The following is a 17,214-nucleotide window of genomic DNA, read 5'->3' as shown; positions in this document are numbered from 1 at the left end:
CAGATTATTTTTTGACAGAAAATGGTTCGTTTCCTTGCTAATTTTTAACATTGTTTACAACAACAAAAAGCTATCCGATAGCTTTATGTTAGCTCTTTGAACGTGCCCAATTACAAAACTAGATTTCACATTCTATTTGCAGTGGAAAATCTGAGATTTTTACACAAAAATCTTAAAAGCAAATAGAAAACGACAGAAAAAAAATATTTTTTGATTTCAAATAATTCAGCAACCAGACGTCCAAGAAAATTTTGGGTTTCTGTTATGAATAGAACTTAAAGAGGCCTTTTTTGATGTATCACTCAATGGATTTGAAGACCTATTTTTTTAAATAAATTTTTTTTAGGCAAGGGTTATAAACCAAAACTTGTTTCGAGATCTTGATCCGAAAATATTTGATTCCGAATGTAAGACAAAAAAATATTTTGGTTGCAAAGAATTCAGGTAATTTTTCCATATTATTTAAGTTTTTGTATTCTGAAAGGCTACAAAACTTAAATAATATGGAAAAATTACCTTATAAAAAAGTCGGATTTCTTAAGAAAATAAATTTTATCTCGGTTATTTATGGAATATTCTCAACAATGTTATACCATTTTGAAAAGAAAATTGAATACACCAACTTTTAAGTTAACTTGCAGAAACATAGTAGTGCATTTTTTTGAATTTGGTAGCAGGGTTATTCAAGGTTCCGTAACAAAAGAAACTAAATGAGAAAAATTAAGATTTGTAGTCACGGCACATGAAAAACCGTTACAGGGTGACCATTTTTTCGACTTTTTTTCAAATGCCCATAACTCACAAAATATATGGCTGCGATTTTTTAAATTATTTTTGTGATAACTGTCACCACCTATCCTATCTACCGTTTTCGTTTCGACGTTAACTTTTGGGACACCCTGTATAAAATGTATAGTACTATCATGAAGTGAAATTTCTTAGTTTGTTCGTTACCTGAGTGGCAGCCAGGGCGCTTAGATCGAATTCAATAATGGGAGTAAGGAGATGAGATACATATAGTTTTCTGTTTGAAATTTGACATATTTTTTAGTTCGTTTTAGCTTACTATTTTGGTGGCGCTGTTTTTTTTTCATGATAGTACTATAGAAAGAATTGCAAAAAGAATTGCTTCTTGGCCTGAAGCAAATCTTTCGCACACGCGAAATCGTTTTTTCGCTTATGCGATACAGAATATAACCCATGGGGTTTTTTAGGCAATGTGTGTGTACCTACCTTGATTTTTTCTCGAAAATGCAAAAGAGAAATTTAATTTTTTTACATAAATGCAAAATACTGCTCATTGTGAACTCACATCTGTAACCCAAAATTGACGTGATGAGGACGAATATCTGCTTCTGAATTTTAAAAGAAAAAGAGTGAAAAACAGACAACTCCACTTTTACAAAACTATTAATAAATAAAATATTTCTAAATTTTTCATAATTTTTAATTGTTATTAAAATAAAAGAATTGTAATTTGTATGTGAAGTTGGCAGGTTTACACTCTAAGCCGACGATATTTGGTTTGCAATTAATCCAGCAACTTTGTCATGGTTATCTATTAATAGCCGCTCGTTTCCTAAGACTTAAAAATAAGAAAGGCAAACTCAATTCACATGTTAGTGGGTTCTCTTATTTACTTACAACTGTGGAGCTATCATTCAACTTACTTACGGCCATATTATTCGATAGTTAAAAAAATACATCTGGATGTAAAATTGTCAAATGTCAAAACTAAATCCAAATCCAAAATAGTAATCCCGATTTTAACTATCAGCCCTATTCTGCTGTTCCCGTGAATCTCAGATCCGATTCACACATTCGGTTCACTTTAACTCTACCTTGCCATTCTGCTATCCATCGGGTAAACTGCATTATCATCCCTCAATTTGACGTCGAGGTGAACGTCAAATTAAAAAAAAAATGGCGACGAAGTAAATTGAAAGGAAAAAAAATTTTTTGTTTGTGTTTATTTGCATAGAAAAAATAAAAGCAGCCGATTAAATGTTAAGAAATAATTAAAAATTTATGAAAAGTGGCATTTTGCTTAATTTCAACGATGGTGAATTTATTTTTACAAACAAAAGTGACAGATCCGCAACATTTTTTATGCGGATTGCAAATGTATGGAGCAAGTTCATTCACGTGATTAGTGGAATACTGAACAACATTACCGATATTACCGACGTGAGTTTGGATTCCCCCCGATGAATAGCAGAATCGTAATTGGTGAATATTTAGCGATTTTTCCCCCCGATGGATAGCAGAATAGGGCTGTATGAAAATAGTTTAAAAAAATAGTTAAAAATGACTATTTGTTTCTGTGTGATAGTGAATATCATAGATTTGGATTTATTTTTGACATTTCCATTTCTTTACATCCAGATGTATTTTTTAAACTAGTGAATAATATGGCCGTTACAGGCAGTGGATGTAAAAATGTAGCTTTTCTTCAAGCCGTTTTCTAGCATTTTATAAATTTTCAAAAGGTTTTTTTGCTTGAAAAAAAGAAACAAATATCAATCTCCTCTTGTGGTCACAACTTGAAGTTTATTAGAATATATGTACGTTTTCCCAGAAACGTGTATTGTGGTAGGTTGTGTTCACAAGGAGAGGCAGATATTTGTTTGTTTATAAAATAAACAATAGAGTGCCTTACCTCTGCTTGTTGTATTTTCACCTATTTAATGTTATTTGGGTCGGGTTTTATTGGTAATAATTTTCGTTAATGAACATTTTTCGTTAGCTGTTTATCATGTAACGTCTAAGTACACCGTAGCTATTTAAATAAAACAAAACGCAAAGAGTAAAACAAAAAAAAAATTGTTTAACTTTTTTATACTTTATTTATGGAATTTTATTTTAAATTTACTATTTATTATTTTTTTGTTTTCGTTTTCTTTCCAAATCCATAGAAAATTTAATTACAAAAAAAATATTACAAAGAATGCACAATACAAAAAGAGAATTTAAATTATTTTTGTCTCGCTATTTTTTGTTTTTTTTTTGTTCGTGTTACTGTTTTGGTTTTTTTTTTTGTCATTCATTATTTATTTATTTCCTGGACATAAAGCGCAGTTTTTGTTATTACTTAATTTCATTTCGCATGAAAAATAAAATACTATTCATTGTTTTTTTTTTTTGTATTTGGTTTTTATTATAAGATAATTTTATAGTACTCCAAGTAAAATAAACATTTTTAATAAAAGAAAAGTTATTTATTCTTCTCTTTTTTTGTTCAGTTAATTAAAATAAGGGCAATAAGAAGAAAAAGGCAACTAATATTATTTTGTAAAAAAAAAAATAATCAAATGATCTGATCACCAACTTCGACGGTAAATTTCATCGCAATTAGAATTATGGCGAGTTACGAATCCGGAAGAAAAACAATCGTTTTTGTCTTTTCTTTCAGGATCCGTAACTATTTTTCTATTTCGATGGGATTTTTCTCAATATATTAGTTTTCATTACCAAATGTTTCTATGGACGATAAAATAAAGAAAAAAATCTATATTAGTTTTTGTTCGACATTCGCCAAGAAGAAAATTCGCATATTACGATGTTTTATTTAGTGATGAGATTTTGAATAGCAACAATTTGGTTGTTGATTCTATACTGCTATAATCTATAATCTCGTAAAGGCCCTAACTACATTTTTCTTACTTTTGAGTTATAGAGGGAAACAGTTAATCTAATATCGCAATTTGCATATAAAAATGAAAAAAATCAAAAATACATTTTGAATTTTCTGACGTGTTTGAAGACCTAGGCTAAAAAAATAAATGAGGATAAATCAGAGACAATACTCTAACTCCAAATATGCAAAAAAATCAAAATTTTGTAGTTAGGGCCTTTACGAGACTATGGGCAGTATAAGAAACCTCTAGCTGTTTTTTTTTTTGTATATATTTTATTTTTCTTTAAATAATTTGCTTGTTCAAATTAGTGTGAATTTAGTCCTTCTAATCTTCTGTTTGGTTTCTTTTTTTTTTTGTTTATTTATATTTCCCTGTCCTTTAGTCCTTTATTTTTTGGTATTTTGTTTTTTTTTTTTAGTTCATAATTTTTAATACTTATACGTTGCCACCGGTTGTATTTCATTGAGTTTTATAAAAATATAAAGAAACATCTAAAAAATGTTTTTATGTTTGTTTTTTTTTTTACAATTTGCGTATATATTTACATTTTTATGCTTTCGATTCTATTTATATACGTTTTTTTTATTTAAATTTATTGATCATATACTTAACTTCTGATTTTGGTATTTTGTTTTTTAAGTATTGATTAAGCTTTTGTAAAATTTAAATAAAAAAAAAAATTAAAAATATAAGAAAGAAAAAACAGCAAAAATCCCAGGACAGTATGGTGTATGAAGAGAACACATATATATTAATTTTTTGCTGCTTTTTCATCAAATGGGCGACGACACAGAAAACTCAAACGGCTCTGTTTGACTTTATTTTTTTTTTATATTTTATGACCTCAATTCTAACACTAGCTAAAATTATTCTTTTCTGAAAATAAAAAAAAGACAAGACCAAACAAAATCTTTTACACACATTTTTGGAAAGGTTAATAGTTATTATTACTTACTGAATTATAGGAGCGCACACTTGCGTTTTGATTTTGGCTGCAATACGGGACACAATACTGAACGAATTGCTTCATCGAATACGGTTTTAAGTCCCTTTTGAGTCAATGCAGAGCATTCAAGATACTTTACAGCTCCAATTTCTTTTGCCATTGCAAGACCCTGCAACGAAAATAACAAACTTTGGAGTTCAATTATATAAATTAATTCTTAAGAAGAAGACTCTTTTAGAGATTTAATTGCTGAATTCTACGTTAAATCAACGTCAGAGTGGAAAACAAATTTGATTAAGGTTTTTCGTTTCCTAAAATATCCTTTCTCTATTCTATATAAAAAAAAATACTAACCTGTGGATAAGTAATTGGTTGTAATTTCTTGTCTCTTAATTTTTCAATTGTATTTTTATCGTCTCTTAAATCGAGTTTTGTGCCAACAAGTATTATTGGTGTACTTGGACAATGATGACGAACTTCTGGATACCACTAAGAAAATAGCGAAACAAAAGTTTAAAAAAAAGATATACCAAACACAAACGAAAAAAAAAAATTAGTTAGAACAAACCTTTGCGCGAACATTTTCAAATGATGCTGGATTAACAAGAGAAAAACAAATTAGAAAAACATCCGTTTGTGGATATGATAAGGGACGTAATCTGTCATAATCTTCTTGACCAGCTGTATCCCATAGACCAAGATTAATTGGTTTGGCATCAACCATAACATTAGCTGAATAATTATCAAAACTAGAAAAAAAATGTGGTTCTAGTATTTTTTTTTTTCTTTTTCTCGGAAATTTTAAACACACAAGAAGTGATTTTTGTATATGTTTTATAAAAAAAAAAATAATTTAACTGCTATTGCTTTACTTACACAGTCGGTATATATTCCCCAGGAAATGCATTTGTTGTGTAACTTATCAAAAGACATGTTTTTCCCACCGCACTGTAAACAAATTTTAATTCAGTTTAATATAAAATGTTTGCATTTTTCATTGACTTACCCATCTCCAACAACAACACACTTTATTGCTTGCATTTTTTTAATCGTCTAAATCAGTTTTCGAATGAAATTATTTTATATACTTTCTTTAAAGCTTTCCTAAAATTTATTGATGCAAACTGAAAAAAATATAGAAAAAAAAGGAATACCAAGGTCAGAAATTATTATTATTATGATTAGTTTGATAATTTTCGTCCTAAAGGCATATGCGACTATCTTAATTGTTTTGAATGGTAAGACAAAGTTATTTTGATAGCCTCATTGGTCTTGTAAATATTCCAAATATAATGCCAAATTTTAAATTTTCATAACATGAACATGACTGGAATTAAAAATGTATTCTTGAAGGAACAAAACATTATACTGTTCTCATAATAAACTTCATCTGCTTAAAATACCTTGTTTTTGTTTTCTACTTATTTCCAATCCCGTGGCGCAATAGTTAGTGCCATAAATTATGACGTCAGAGATCTGGGTTCGTATCTCAATTCACAATATCTAAAAACACTTTTTATTCTTAAGTACTGCCTCTGGTGAGGAATTGACAGTTTGCAGATCGTAGCTCACTACATCTAAAATTTCTAAAGTTTAAAAAAAACCTACAAGAGTATCATTGTCATAAAAAAAGTGCAATTCTGCATAGCCGTTCGGGCTCGGCGATATTTTCCTATATCTTTTAAATAGTGCCATGCAATATATTTAAATGACTTAAGGTCTTACAGATATAAAGTTAAAATTATTATTATAAAATTACACTGTGTTCGAAAATGGAACTTTTTTTTTCCGACAGAGGGCTCTCATATCTACTAAAGATAATTCGAGTATGCTGAACACGATGGCGTTCTTAGTTTTTCTGGATTAGGTCAAATAAGAAAGATTTTTGCGTTTGAAATTTTGTTTGCACATGCCAAAACTGAGGGTATAAAACACCATATATTTTCCAATTTTTGATTTTTTATCGATGAAAAATGATGGAAAATCTATTTTTTCGCAAGTATTATTCGCAAAAGAAGTTATTTGAAAAAAAAATCTGCCGAATGACATTTTAAATCATTAGTTTATGGAGAAAAAAAACGTCGATTTTTCTTCAATTTTTCTTCAATTTTTCGTATTACTTAAATTTAAATGCAGCACTCGGTGGCAACGATTTGATGTTGTATTTCAGGATAGAATATGGCTTTGTTTACAAATACGAATAGGCAGTTCCTACCTATCTACAATATTGGTTAAGCTTAAGAGTGAAAAAGTAGCAGTAAAACTGTTTTTTTTTTTAATTTTTAAGTTTATAAAATAAAAAAATTACAAAAAGTTTAAATGCAATACATATGTAGGGGAAGTGGGGGCAAAACGCCCATGGACTCAAGTAGCATAAAAACCCGCTTAAGAGAAACCCTCTTAAGAGAAAAACCCGCTTATCTGAAACACGTTTCTGATCTTTAAATATTTTCTTCAGTTAAACGGGGACTGTGACAAATATATTATGTGTTGTGTATGTAAGCTCATATAATGCAGATGGAAGTAAATATGTTTTAATTTTAAAACAAATTGAAAGAAAAATGATTTTTTGAACTTAAACAAAAATTAATAAAAATATTGATACCATGCCTGATTTTTTAATTAAATATCTACATCTACATATGTATAATATTCCAGAGTACTAACACATACAAGGTGTGTACAAAAAAATGTTGAGTTTTCGCATACATTTGTACCTTTATAGTTAAAAAATGTAAGAAAAATTGAAGAAAAATCGACGTTTTTTTGCCAAAAAATAATGATTCAAATAGTTATTCGACAGATTTTTTTTCAAATAACTTCTTTTACGAATAATACTTCCAAAAAAATAGATTTTCCATCATTTTTTTATCGATAAAAATCAAAAATTGGAAAATATATGGTGTTTTAAACCCTCAGTTTTGGCATGTGCAAACAAAATTTCAAACGCAAAAATCTTTCTTATTTGACCTAATTCAGAAAAACTAAGAACGCCATCGTGTTCAGCATGCTCGAATTATCTTTAGTAGATATAAGAGCCCTCTGTCGGTTTTTTGAACTATCACAGTGTTATTAGTCCTGTTTTATTGGAGGTGGAAGTTTACTCGTGAGTAGAAATTTTTACTAGCCGTGTTTCATTGGTACTCAGTATTTTACGATTACTTTTATCTATTATTAATAATCCTATTTTGTTGAACGGTCAAAAATGAATAGGTTAAGAAAAAAAAAAAAATTCTGTGAACCAACAATTAAAAACGTTTTTTATCCTTAGTAATCATTTGTTGCTGTTTCCCGAGCAAAATGTTATTGAGCTAAGAACTGAGTTACTATTAAAACACGGCTATTATTATTGTAGATCCTTTCCTATCATACAAATTAATTACACGCACACACAGCGATGCCAACTGAGGCATAATTATGCCTTCTAGGCAAAATTTAATTAGCTAAGGCATTGAGGCTTATTTTTTGCCAAAAAGGCATAATTTTTTTTCACTCCAATCTTGATTTATATTATAAAAGTTTCAAATAATGTTATTGAATTTTGATAAAAAAAAGACTTAAAAATAATATTTTATAATTACCTATAACTTTTAAATAAAGGTTGTTCGACATTTTCTTACTAGAATTTCTTTTTACCATTTATAACTCTTGGTAATGTTTAATTTTTGAAGAATTTTGTCCTCAATAATCAATTTAATTAGAGAAGAATCTACAAAAAAGGCAATTTTGTTTGTTGCAAATAGTCGATTATTCCTTATTGGTGAAAAAAATTGTCGTTAATTTCTTCCAATTATGTACCTAAAGCAATATCTGAATTTCTTTGATAAATTTCTCTCGAAGAAAATTAGTTGCTGTTTCGTGACAAATAAGTAGCCTTAATATATACATTAATAAATTAAACATTTCGTTTTGCGTTCTTGCACTTTTTGTGTATAATTTTTCACAACACAAACTAAAAATCTAAATTGAGGCATAATTTATTTGAAAAGGCATAGTTTTTTTTCAAGTGAGGAATAATTTTGACTGAATGGGTTGGCAACGCTGAGTGCATGTTTTTATTCAGATGTTTTTTAGCTAATGTTAGGCGATCTTTGATGTGTCTTTTTGTATGATTGGATTTTTCTTGCTTGCCCTTTTCTAGAACTCAGCATCATTAAGTATCCTTCTTAAAAGTCTGCTTGACACTTTTTTCACCGAATTCTATATTTACTTGAGGCAAAATCGTGCGAGATGACTTAAAAAATCCACATTTGGGCTTCTTTGTGATCGCTCTATCAACTCGTATGGAAGTTTTGCGGGGAAGAAGTTAACACAATTTAATTTCAGAGTTTAAATTTCTATTTGCTCTTTCTAAATAAATGGCTTTATCCATCATTCATTCGAAAAATTTAGAGTTTAAGCTAATTGAGAATAATTTTTCCCTTGATTATGAAGATCGAAAGTAATTCTCCCTTTTTTCGCAGTTTAATGATTTTTTCTGCCTATTTTTTCAAAAATACTTGTTAATTAAATAGTAGCAATAAAATAAATGCATTTTCGTTTACAACTTTCGAACGCGGAATAAAAATTTAACGGTTAAACGTATGTGTGCTATTTCTGTGTCCACTAGCGAAAGAGACAGGAAAAGCATTATATTGCTAGTGCCAATAAATATAGAAAATAACGGTACTTTTAACCCCTTGTAGCCCCATGTGACATTTCTGTAACAAACCGAAAAAGATCGCCCAAAAGCTGTAAAAAACATATTTTTATTCTTTTAAAGCTTCTTACATAATCTTTAAGAATTGCTTTATCGAAGTAATGTGCCATATTTCTAATAAATAGCACCAATAGTTTTTAATTGGCAGTTAATGTTGAAAGTTCGGCTTTTTTGGAAAACAAGCAAATTTATGTAAAAACTACGAAATTCAGAAAAAATATTTTTCGTTCATAAACTAACGGGGTTTTATTTTTGGATTTTAGGAATGCGCCTAAAAATAAATATTAGATAGCTTTTTGTTTGAATTTTTACATTTATATACAAAAATGAATTTTTTGAACTTTTTTTTTTACTGCGTAAATTTCGAAATAACTAAGCAAATAATGAATTTATTGAGTTTTTAAAAAATACGTGTTTTATTATAGCTAAAGCCCTTTCGATTGACATTATTAATTTTAAAATTTACGATGTTGGGTTACAAGGGGTTAAGATATTTTTGTATCCATCACTTTATTTCAACAATATACCAAAAGAAAAAAATTATAAAAAGCATTCCAAATATCTAAAATTCGATTCTCATGATTTTTCTCAATAGTGTGCTATTTCTCTGTCCATGGCTGTAAAATTTTAACAAATCTAATTTTTATCAAAAAGTGGATTTACGAGGTTTGCATTTGCACCCTTAGCCGACGATAATAGCTATGCAGAAAAACACGTCAAACTTTCCATGAAAATAGAGTTAATTTTTTTTGAACTGGAACATTTTCTACAAAAAGGTAGCCAATTGAGTTTATGAAATTACTTATGTTTAGTATGAAATGTTCTACAGAGAAATCTCGAAAATAAAATTGCTATCCAATATTCGAAATATTGAATAGTTGGAATGTAAGACTTAAATTTCTTGTTCTGTTCATTCTTGTCTGTCCTCGTTCTAGATAATGACTTGAGGCGGATGCCGAAAAAGCTATGAATTTGAATTGTTTGTTGGGGGGCAATGATACAAAAGATATTGAAATTAAATAAGTTTGTTTTGTTTGTGTTTTCTCCTAAAAAATAAAACAAAAGACTGTCGTCGGATTGTCTGACTTAAATTCGCAGATGAATAATATGCAACAGGGGATCGCCTCTCACCTACCCCCTAATTAAAGTGTGTTGTCCCAGTCGCCTGCCTTCGCCAAGTACATACTCATTTTTTCCTCTCTAGGTGTGTATCAGGTTATGCGAGATAAGGCGAGGCGAAGCGAAAGGACTTTGCATACCAAACAAAAAAAAATTTGGAAAAAAAATAAAACATAAAAATATTTAAAGTAAAATTCTTAGAATACATACAATTATATTTTTTCCTGCTGCAAGTCAATTACTTTTGATCTAAAAATGAAAAAAAAAAAAAACTAAGGAGGGTAATTGACTCAGAAGAGAGTTCACACAGAGTGAAACAATTGGGATTTGCTGTGATTGCATTCAAAATGTTGTTTTTTCACTTCTTCTATGGATTTGATAGAAATATGCACTAATTCCAAACAACAAGTAAAGGCAATGAGCATAAATTCAATTTGTGTATTTAAACAAAATAAAACAAAAAAAGAATATAAACATTGTTTTTGCACTTACGAATTTACACGGATGATATTTTGTTGCTTAGAAATGTTGATGTCATTAACAGGGGTCTTTGTTGTTTTTTTTTAATTTTATTTTTTCTTATTTATTTAAGATTTGATATTAAACATTAATATAAGTTAACACATTTTTTTACATCTCGTAAATGTGTATTTTGTTTTTTGTAATTTAAATAGTTTGATGAAATTTTGTTGTTTTAGAAAAAAATAATTATCGGCCGTAGCCTATTTAAATGACTGAAAACTGAAGGAGGTTATTATTTAAGTTGAGAGACAGACAAAACGGCACAGTACACTGTGACAAAACGGGGCCGCCAGCCAGACCGTTGTTGAAAAGAGAACGAGATAGAGAGAGAGACTGTGTTCGCCGAGAGATTGTCGATATTTTCCAGCAAATGTCACCGCTGATTTGAACAACAACAAATAATGCGTGATTGTTGTTGTTGTGTATCATGCTATGTCAGTGGCCCGAGGTGCGTTCTTTTTCTAAGAGGCCGCCTTCCACAGGAGATAATTTTTGTCATGTTGACGTGTCTCTTAACAAGAAATGTCTTGTGGAGGCTGTCCATTAATTTCTTGTTATGATTCAATGTTAGACAATCGTGTCTTCGATTTTGTTTGAACACGAATGTCTTACATCGAATTTGACAGATGTGTTTTTTTTCTTTTGGAAGTGCAGTTTTTTCATTATTTTTTGTCCTCTCATGAAGACAGGCCGCCTCCACAGGAGATATTTTTCTCTAAATCAATGTCTAACATCTACAACATAACAATTTTCATTTTCTTGGCTGGGCAAATTATGTTCGGACATTTTATTTCATATGCCTCGTTCGCCAGAGGATGATGTATGAGTTTTTGCGGACAAAATTGAACATACATAACATGTATGGGATCCATTTTAGCTCAGATAAAATTTTTCGATAATTTGTATGGGAGCTAAAATTTAGCGCGAGCAGCGTACCAGGCTTTAAGCCACTACATTGGCTCAAAAAGTGAAAAAGTACAAAAGTGAACATTTTCAAATGCATTTTTGTATAGTTTTTAGGCCTGAAAAATTAAAACTAATGATACAGAAATCTTATTTTTGGTTAAAGCCTGGTACGCTGCTCGCGCTAAATTTTAGCTCCCATACAAATTATCGAAAAATTTTATCCGAGCTAAAATGGATCCCATACAAATTATCGATAACTTGTATGGGAATTTTATCTCGGCTAAAATTTAGCGCGAGCAGCGTACCAGGCTATACGTGTTAATTAATGGTCTATATAGATCAAGTGCGATAATAAAAAGCGGCTGATAATTCCAAATTAATTTTTAAATACAAATTATGAAAAGTTTTAAAAAGTAATGCGAAACATTTTAATTTTGATGAATTCCTTTTGTGATTTTTAAAATGTCATACGCCAACGGCAAAATAAATCTTGGAAATGTCAAAATAAATCTGATTTGCCCAGTGAAAACACTTCGAGATTTATTCTTAAGCCTGGTACGCTGCTCGAGCTAAATTTTAGCTCCCATACAAATTATCGAAAATTTTTAGCCGAGATAAAATGGATCCCATACAAGTTATCGATAACTTGTATGGGAAAATTATCTCAGCTAAAATTTAGCGCGAGCAGCGTACCAGGCTTTAGTCTATACTTGGCTAAATGATTTAGTTAAGTAGCTAAGTAGATTTTTTTATGCTATGTTTCCACCTACACCCTAAATCCGAGATTTAAGCCTGGTACGCTGCTCGCGCTAAATTTTAGCCGAGATAAAATTCCATACAAGTTATCGATAATTTGTATGGGATCCATTTTAGCTCGGCTAAAAATTTTCGATAATTTGTATGGGAGCTAAAATTTAGCGCGAGCAGCGTACCAAACTTAAAGAAGTAGATTTAGAATAAATTTCGAGATTTATTCTAATTCCCTTTCGCTAAACCTCGGATTTAGGTTCACCTATCCAAGATTTTCACCTACTATCATCAATCCGAGATTTATGTCGAATTCCTTTCAAATGAAAAATCGAATTTTCGGCGATCTCGAAGCGAATTTTTTCTGAAAATCATGTTGCATAGAAAAAAAAATTCGCCTCAAACGAAGCAGAATTCGAATTTTATTTAATCCCTCTTTTTTGAGAGATTTACACGGATTTGTACACACACTTGGAACATTTGACATTTCTCAAACGTCAAGCTGAAAGTTTTCTTCGTGTTGTTTGTTTATTTGAGAACACCAACTTCAAATGAAGAGTAAATTTAAATTGAATATCGTATTTTTATTGCGGAAAAATATGAAATAAATACAAAAAAAAAACAATGTGCGATCAAAATATATTTTTTCCTGGCATAGTTCTTGTGAAAAAGTCAAATTACTGTGACTTTTCTTCTCGTAATTGTCGTCAGAAAATGTTTTCTCTGTAAAACCACAGCATACGGCCAAAATAATAACCTTCTATTTCATCTTCACTCAGATCTTAATAATAACTGCAATTTACCTTTGATTCTGATTAAAATAAATCTATATTGCCGAAGAAAATAAACAAAATTATTGATCAAAGGAATCTCTGGTTTTATTTTGCAGAAATTGTTTTGGTTTCAGCTTGACGTTCGTGTAAAAATTGTTGTCAAATGACACACATACAATCGCAAAAAGAATTCGGTCTGTTTTAATGTTCCTTTTTAAGCCTGGTACGCTGCTCGCGCTAAACTTTAGCTCCCATACAAATTATCGAAAGTTTTTAGCCGAGATAAAATGGATCCCATACAAGTTATCGATAACTTGTATGGGAATTTTATCTCAGCTTAAATTTAGCGTACCAGGCTTTAAATTTATAGCGTACCAGGCTTTAAGCCTGGTACGCTTCTTCTTCTTCTTCTTCCTTTTTTTTTTTTCTCGGCGCTGTTATGATCTCGATGTCGAGGGGATCATAACCTTCCCACGTTACTGCTTCACACTAGTGATCCGCCTGTGGGGTTCGCCGGGTTGACCTCAGAAATCGGCGGCAAGCCTCCCGGTTTTGTATTGTTCCGTTTCTGAGGCAAACTGAATGCTGGTGTTTTTGCATTTGCTTGTACCAGGAGTTTTTAGGCCTACCTTTCTTTTTATTTCGTGTTGGAACGTTATATGATATTGCTTTTTTGACGGGGTTCTCAGGATCTCTCCTTTGAACATGGCAATGCCAACTGAGTCGGTCGTGTTCAATTTTTTGGGAGATGGTATTTTTAACATGAAGGCTTCCTCGGATCTTCGTACTTCTAATTCTATCAAGCTTTGTTACTCCTGCTGTCATGCGAAGCATCTTCATCTCAGCTGCCGTTAACTTACTCTCATACTTTTTGTACATTGTCCAACATTGTGAACCGTATGTGAGTGCTGGACGCACAACTGCGGTGTAGAGCCTTCCTTTCAGCTTAGGGGGCATTTTTCGATCACAGAAGATAGCAGAATTTTCCCGCCACTTCATCCACCCTACGCTTACGCGATGATTGATATCGTCATCACAAGTACCTTCGTTATTTATCATAGACCCCAGATATTTAAACTTTTCACACTTGGGAAGCACTACACCATTCAAATAAATGTCAGGAACAGGCCTGTGTGGATCAGAAAATGGGCAGCATAGGTATTCTGTCTTTTTCGCGCTTAAGCCTGGTACGCTGCTCGCGCTAAATTTTAGCTGAGATAAAATTCCCATACAAGTTATCGATAACTTGTATGGGATCCATTTTATCTCGGCTAAAAATTTTCGATAATTTGTATGGGAGCTAAAATTTAGCGCGAGCAGCGTACCAGGCTTTATGCGGTACCCACTACCTTCTAGAACATCCACCCATACATCAAGTGCTCGTTGCAGGGATATCGGGTCTTCACTTATGATGGCTCCATCGTCAGCAAAGAATAACTGATGCACTTTTGGGTCCGTCACTTTGCCTTGAAGCAGGTAATCAAGAACGGTAATAAAGAGCAGAGGACTCAAGACGCTTCCCTGGTGTACACCTACTGTGATTTCGAATTCTTCGGTGACTCCAGCTGCACATCTTACTTTAGTAACTGCTCCATCATACATGTCCATAATTATCCGCACATAGGTTTCCGGAACTCCTCGTTGTCTGAGGGCCACCCATATCAGATCTCGTGGTTGTCGATCGAATGCTTTTTCAAAATCAACCAATACCACTTGCAAATCCTCCAAGGAATCTCGATGTTTTTCCATAATGATTCTGATACTCTGGATTGCATCTGTGGTTGATTTACCCGCAACAAACCCGCACTGGTCATCAGATAGCCTTATTATTTTTCGCAGTCGGCTACCCAAGACTCGCTCAACGATCTTCATGGTGTGTGACATCAGCTTAATCGAACGGTAATTATCACAGCTTCGAGTATCACCCTTCCCTTTGTATATTGGAAGAAGATAACTTTCCCTCCATTGATTAGGCATTCGATCACCTCGTATAAGCTTGGAAACAAGAACCATGAGCCATCCGATGTCTCCCATCTTTTTCCAAAACTCTGAGGGTATTTCGTCTGGCTCAACAGCTTTTCCCTTTTTGGAGTATTTTACAGCCTCACTAACTTCTTCGACTGTGACATCGGATACTTCGCTTAAGTTAGGTGAAGCTATTGGAAAGTGTAGCCTTGGAAATTGTTCATTTAGAAGTTCGTCACAATACTGTCGCCACCTGTGGAGGATTTCTTCGTTTTCCACAAGTAGTTGGCCTTGAGCATTGTTAATAAACTTTGGCGAACAGATCTCCTGAGCATTTCTTCTTCTTTGAGCGGCTATTTTGAAGATGGTTGCGCCTTTATTCACGTTTTGTCGTAGCTCTTGAATAGCACCAGCAGTCGGGGAAGAAATTTCATCTAGCTCCCGATACAGGTCTTCCGTATTCTTGGCTTGAATTTAAGCACATATCTTCTTCGCTTCTTTCTTGCAGTTTCGCTGCTCGCGCTAAATTTTAGCTCCCATACAAATTATCGAAAATTTTTATCTGAGCTAAAATGGATCCCATACAAATTATCGATAACTTGTATGGGAATTTTATCTCGGCTAAAATTTAGCGCGAGCAGCGTACCAGGCTTTAAGCCTGGTACGCTGCTCGCGCTAAAATTTAGCTGAGATAAAATTTCCATACAAGTTATCGATAACTTGTATGGGATCCATTTTATCTTGGCTAAAAATTTTCGATAATTTGTATGGGAGCTAAAATTTAGCGCGAGCAGCGTACCAGGCTTTAACACCAAAAATTCGATTTTTTTGAGGCGATTAAAAAAATTGAAAGGAATTCGACATTAGAATTAATCTCGAGATTTATTCTAACGGCCATAGTATTCACTAGTTTAAAAAATACATCTGGATGTAAAAAGAAATTGAAATGTCAAAAATAAATCCAAATCCCTGATATTCACCATCACACAGACAAAAAAGTAGTCATTTTTAACTATTTTCATAGTTAAAATAGGGATAACTATTTATTTTTTTTTGTATTCAGATTTATTTTTGACATTTGACAATTTTACATCCAGATGTATTTTTTAAAGTAGTGAATAATATGGCCGTAAATCTACTTAGCTAAATCCCAGATTTAGGGCAGAGGTGGAAACAAGTTTATAAGTGGAAACATAAGTATTAAGTTATAACTACATTGGCTCAAAAAGTGAAAAAGTACAAAAGTGAAAATTTTCAAATGCAATTTTGTATTGTTTTTCCGACTCGAAAATTAAAACAAATGATGCAGAAAGCTTTTTTTTTGTCTGAAAAACAATTTGCATACTCTTTTTTACAAACAAATTACGCTACCCAGAAAAAAAATCTTTTCACTTTTGTACTTTTTCAAAAAGTGGCCAATGTAGTTAAGGCTTTAATCTATTGTATTTTTATGTTGCAAAATAATGCTATAGGGTATCGTATAGCTAAAGTGCAAGACTGTTGTAAAATTTTAATGCGTATATTTTGTTGTTGTAGTATTGTAAGATTTTGCACTTTTACACTTTTGCAATGATACTAGACCAGTTGCGCATCGGATCGTCAATACCCCTAATGATTTTGTTTAATTAATAAGAATTGAAAACAATAATCGCAAAATATACAAGTTTTTGTGGTTAAATGATTTCGAACACAGTATTTGTTTTAAGTGTGTGTGACCATATGTTTTTTGTTTACCTTTTCCCTGCCCAGAAATGTCAAATTAGAAAAGGAATAGACAAAGATAGTTTTGAGAATTTCCCTTTTTGCCAACTAACGTTTTTGTTTTTTTTTTTGTTGCGTTCAGAAAAATAAAAGAAAACAAACTAAATACACCCTATACACAAACTTCAGTTCAGTACT

The 17,214-nt window shown here is 31.6% G+C and overlaps 1 protein-coding gene across 1 annotated transcript; it reads right to left on the bottom strand.

Annotated features, from left to right (window-relative positions):
* Nucleotides 1-3,295: 3,295 nt before the first annotated feature.
* Nucleotides 3,296-11,192, bottom strand: LOC129920673 (ras-related protein Rac1). The gene is made up of 7 exons (XM_056002138.1): nucleotides 10,895-11,192; nucleotides 5,591-5,708; nucleotides 5,461-5,532; nucleotides 5,153-5,333; nucleotides 4,939-5,073; nucleotides 4,594-4,753; nucleotides 3,296-4,514 (listed from the first exon to the last, which is right to left on the bottom strand). Exons 2-6 carry the CDS (start codon nucleotides 5,623-5,625, stop codon nucleotides 4,598-4,600), a joined length of 579 nt encoding a protein of 192 aa, XP_055858113.1. The 5' UTR covers nucleotides 5,626-5,708; nucleotides 10,895-11,192; the 3' UTR covers nucleotides 3,296-4,514; nucleotides 4,594-4,597.
* Between the last annotated feature and the right edge of the window lie 6,022 nt (nucleotides 11,193-17,214).

This window comes from Episyrphus balteatus, chromosome X (genome assembly GCF_945859705.1).
Source record: "Episyrphus balteatus chromosome X, idEpiBalt1.1, whole genome shotgun sequence".
Taxonomy (NCBI): Eukaryota; Metazoa; Arthropoda; class Insecta; order Diptera; family Syrphidae; genus Episyrphus; species Episyrphus balteatus.
The sequence above is the reverse complement of the archived record's forward strand: the minus strand, read 5'-3'. Positions and strand labels throughout refer to the sequence as shown.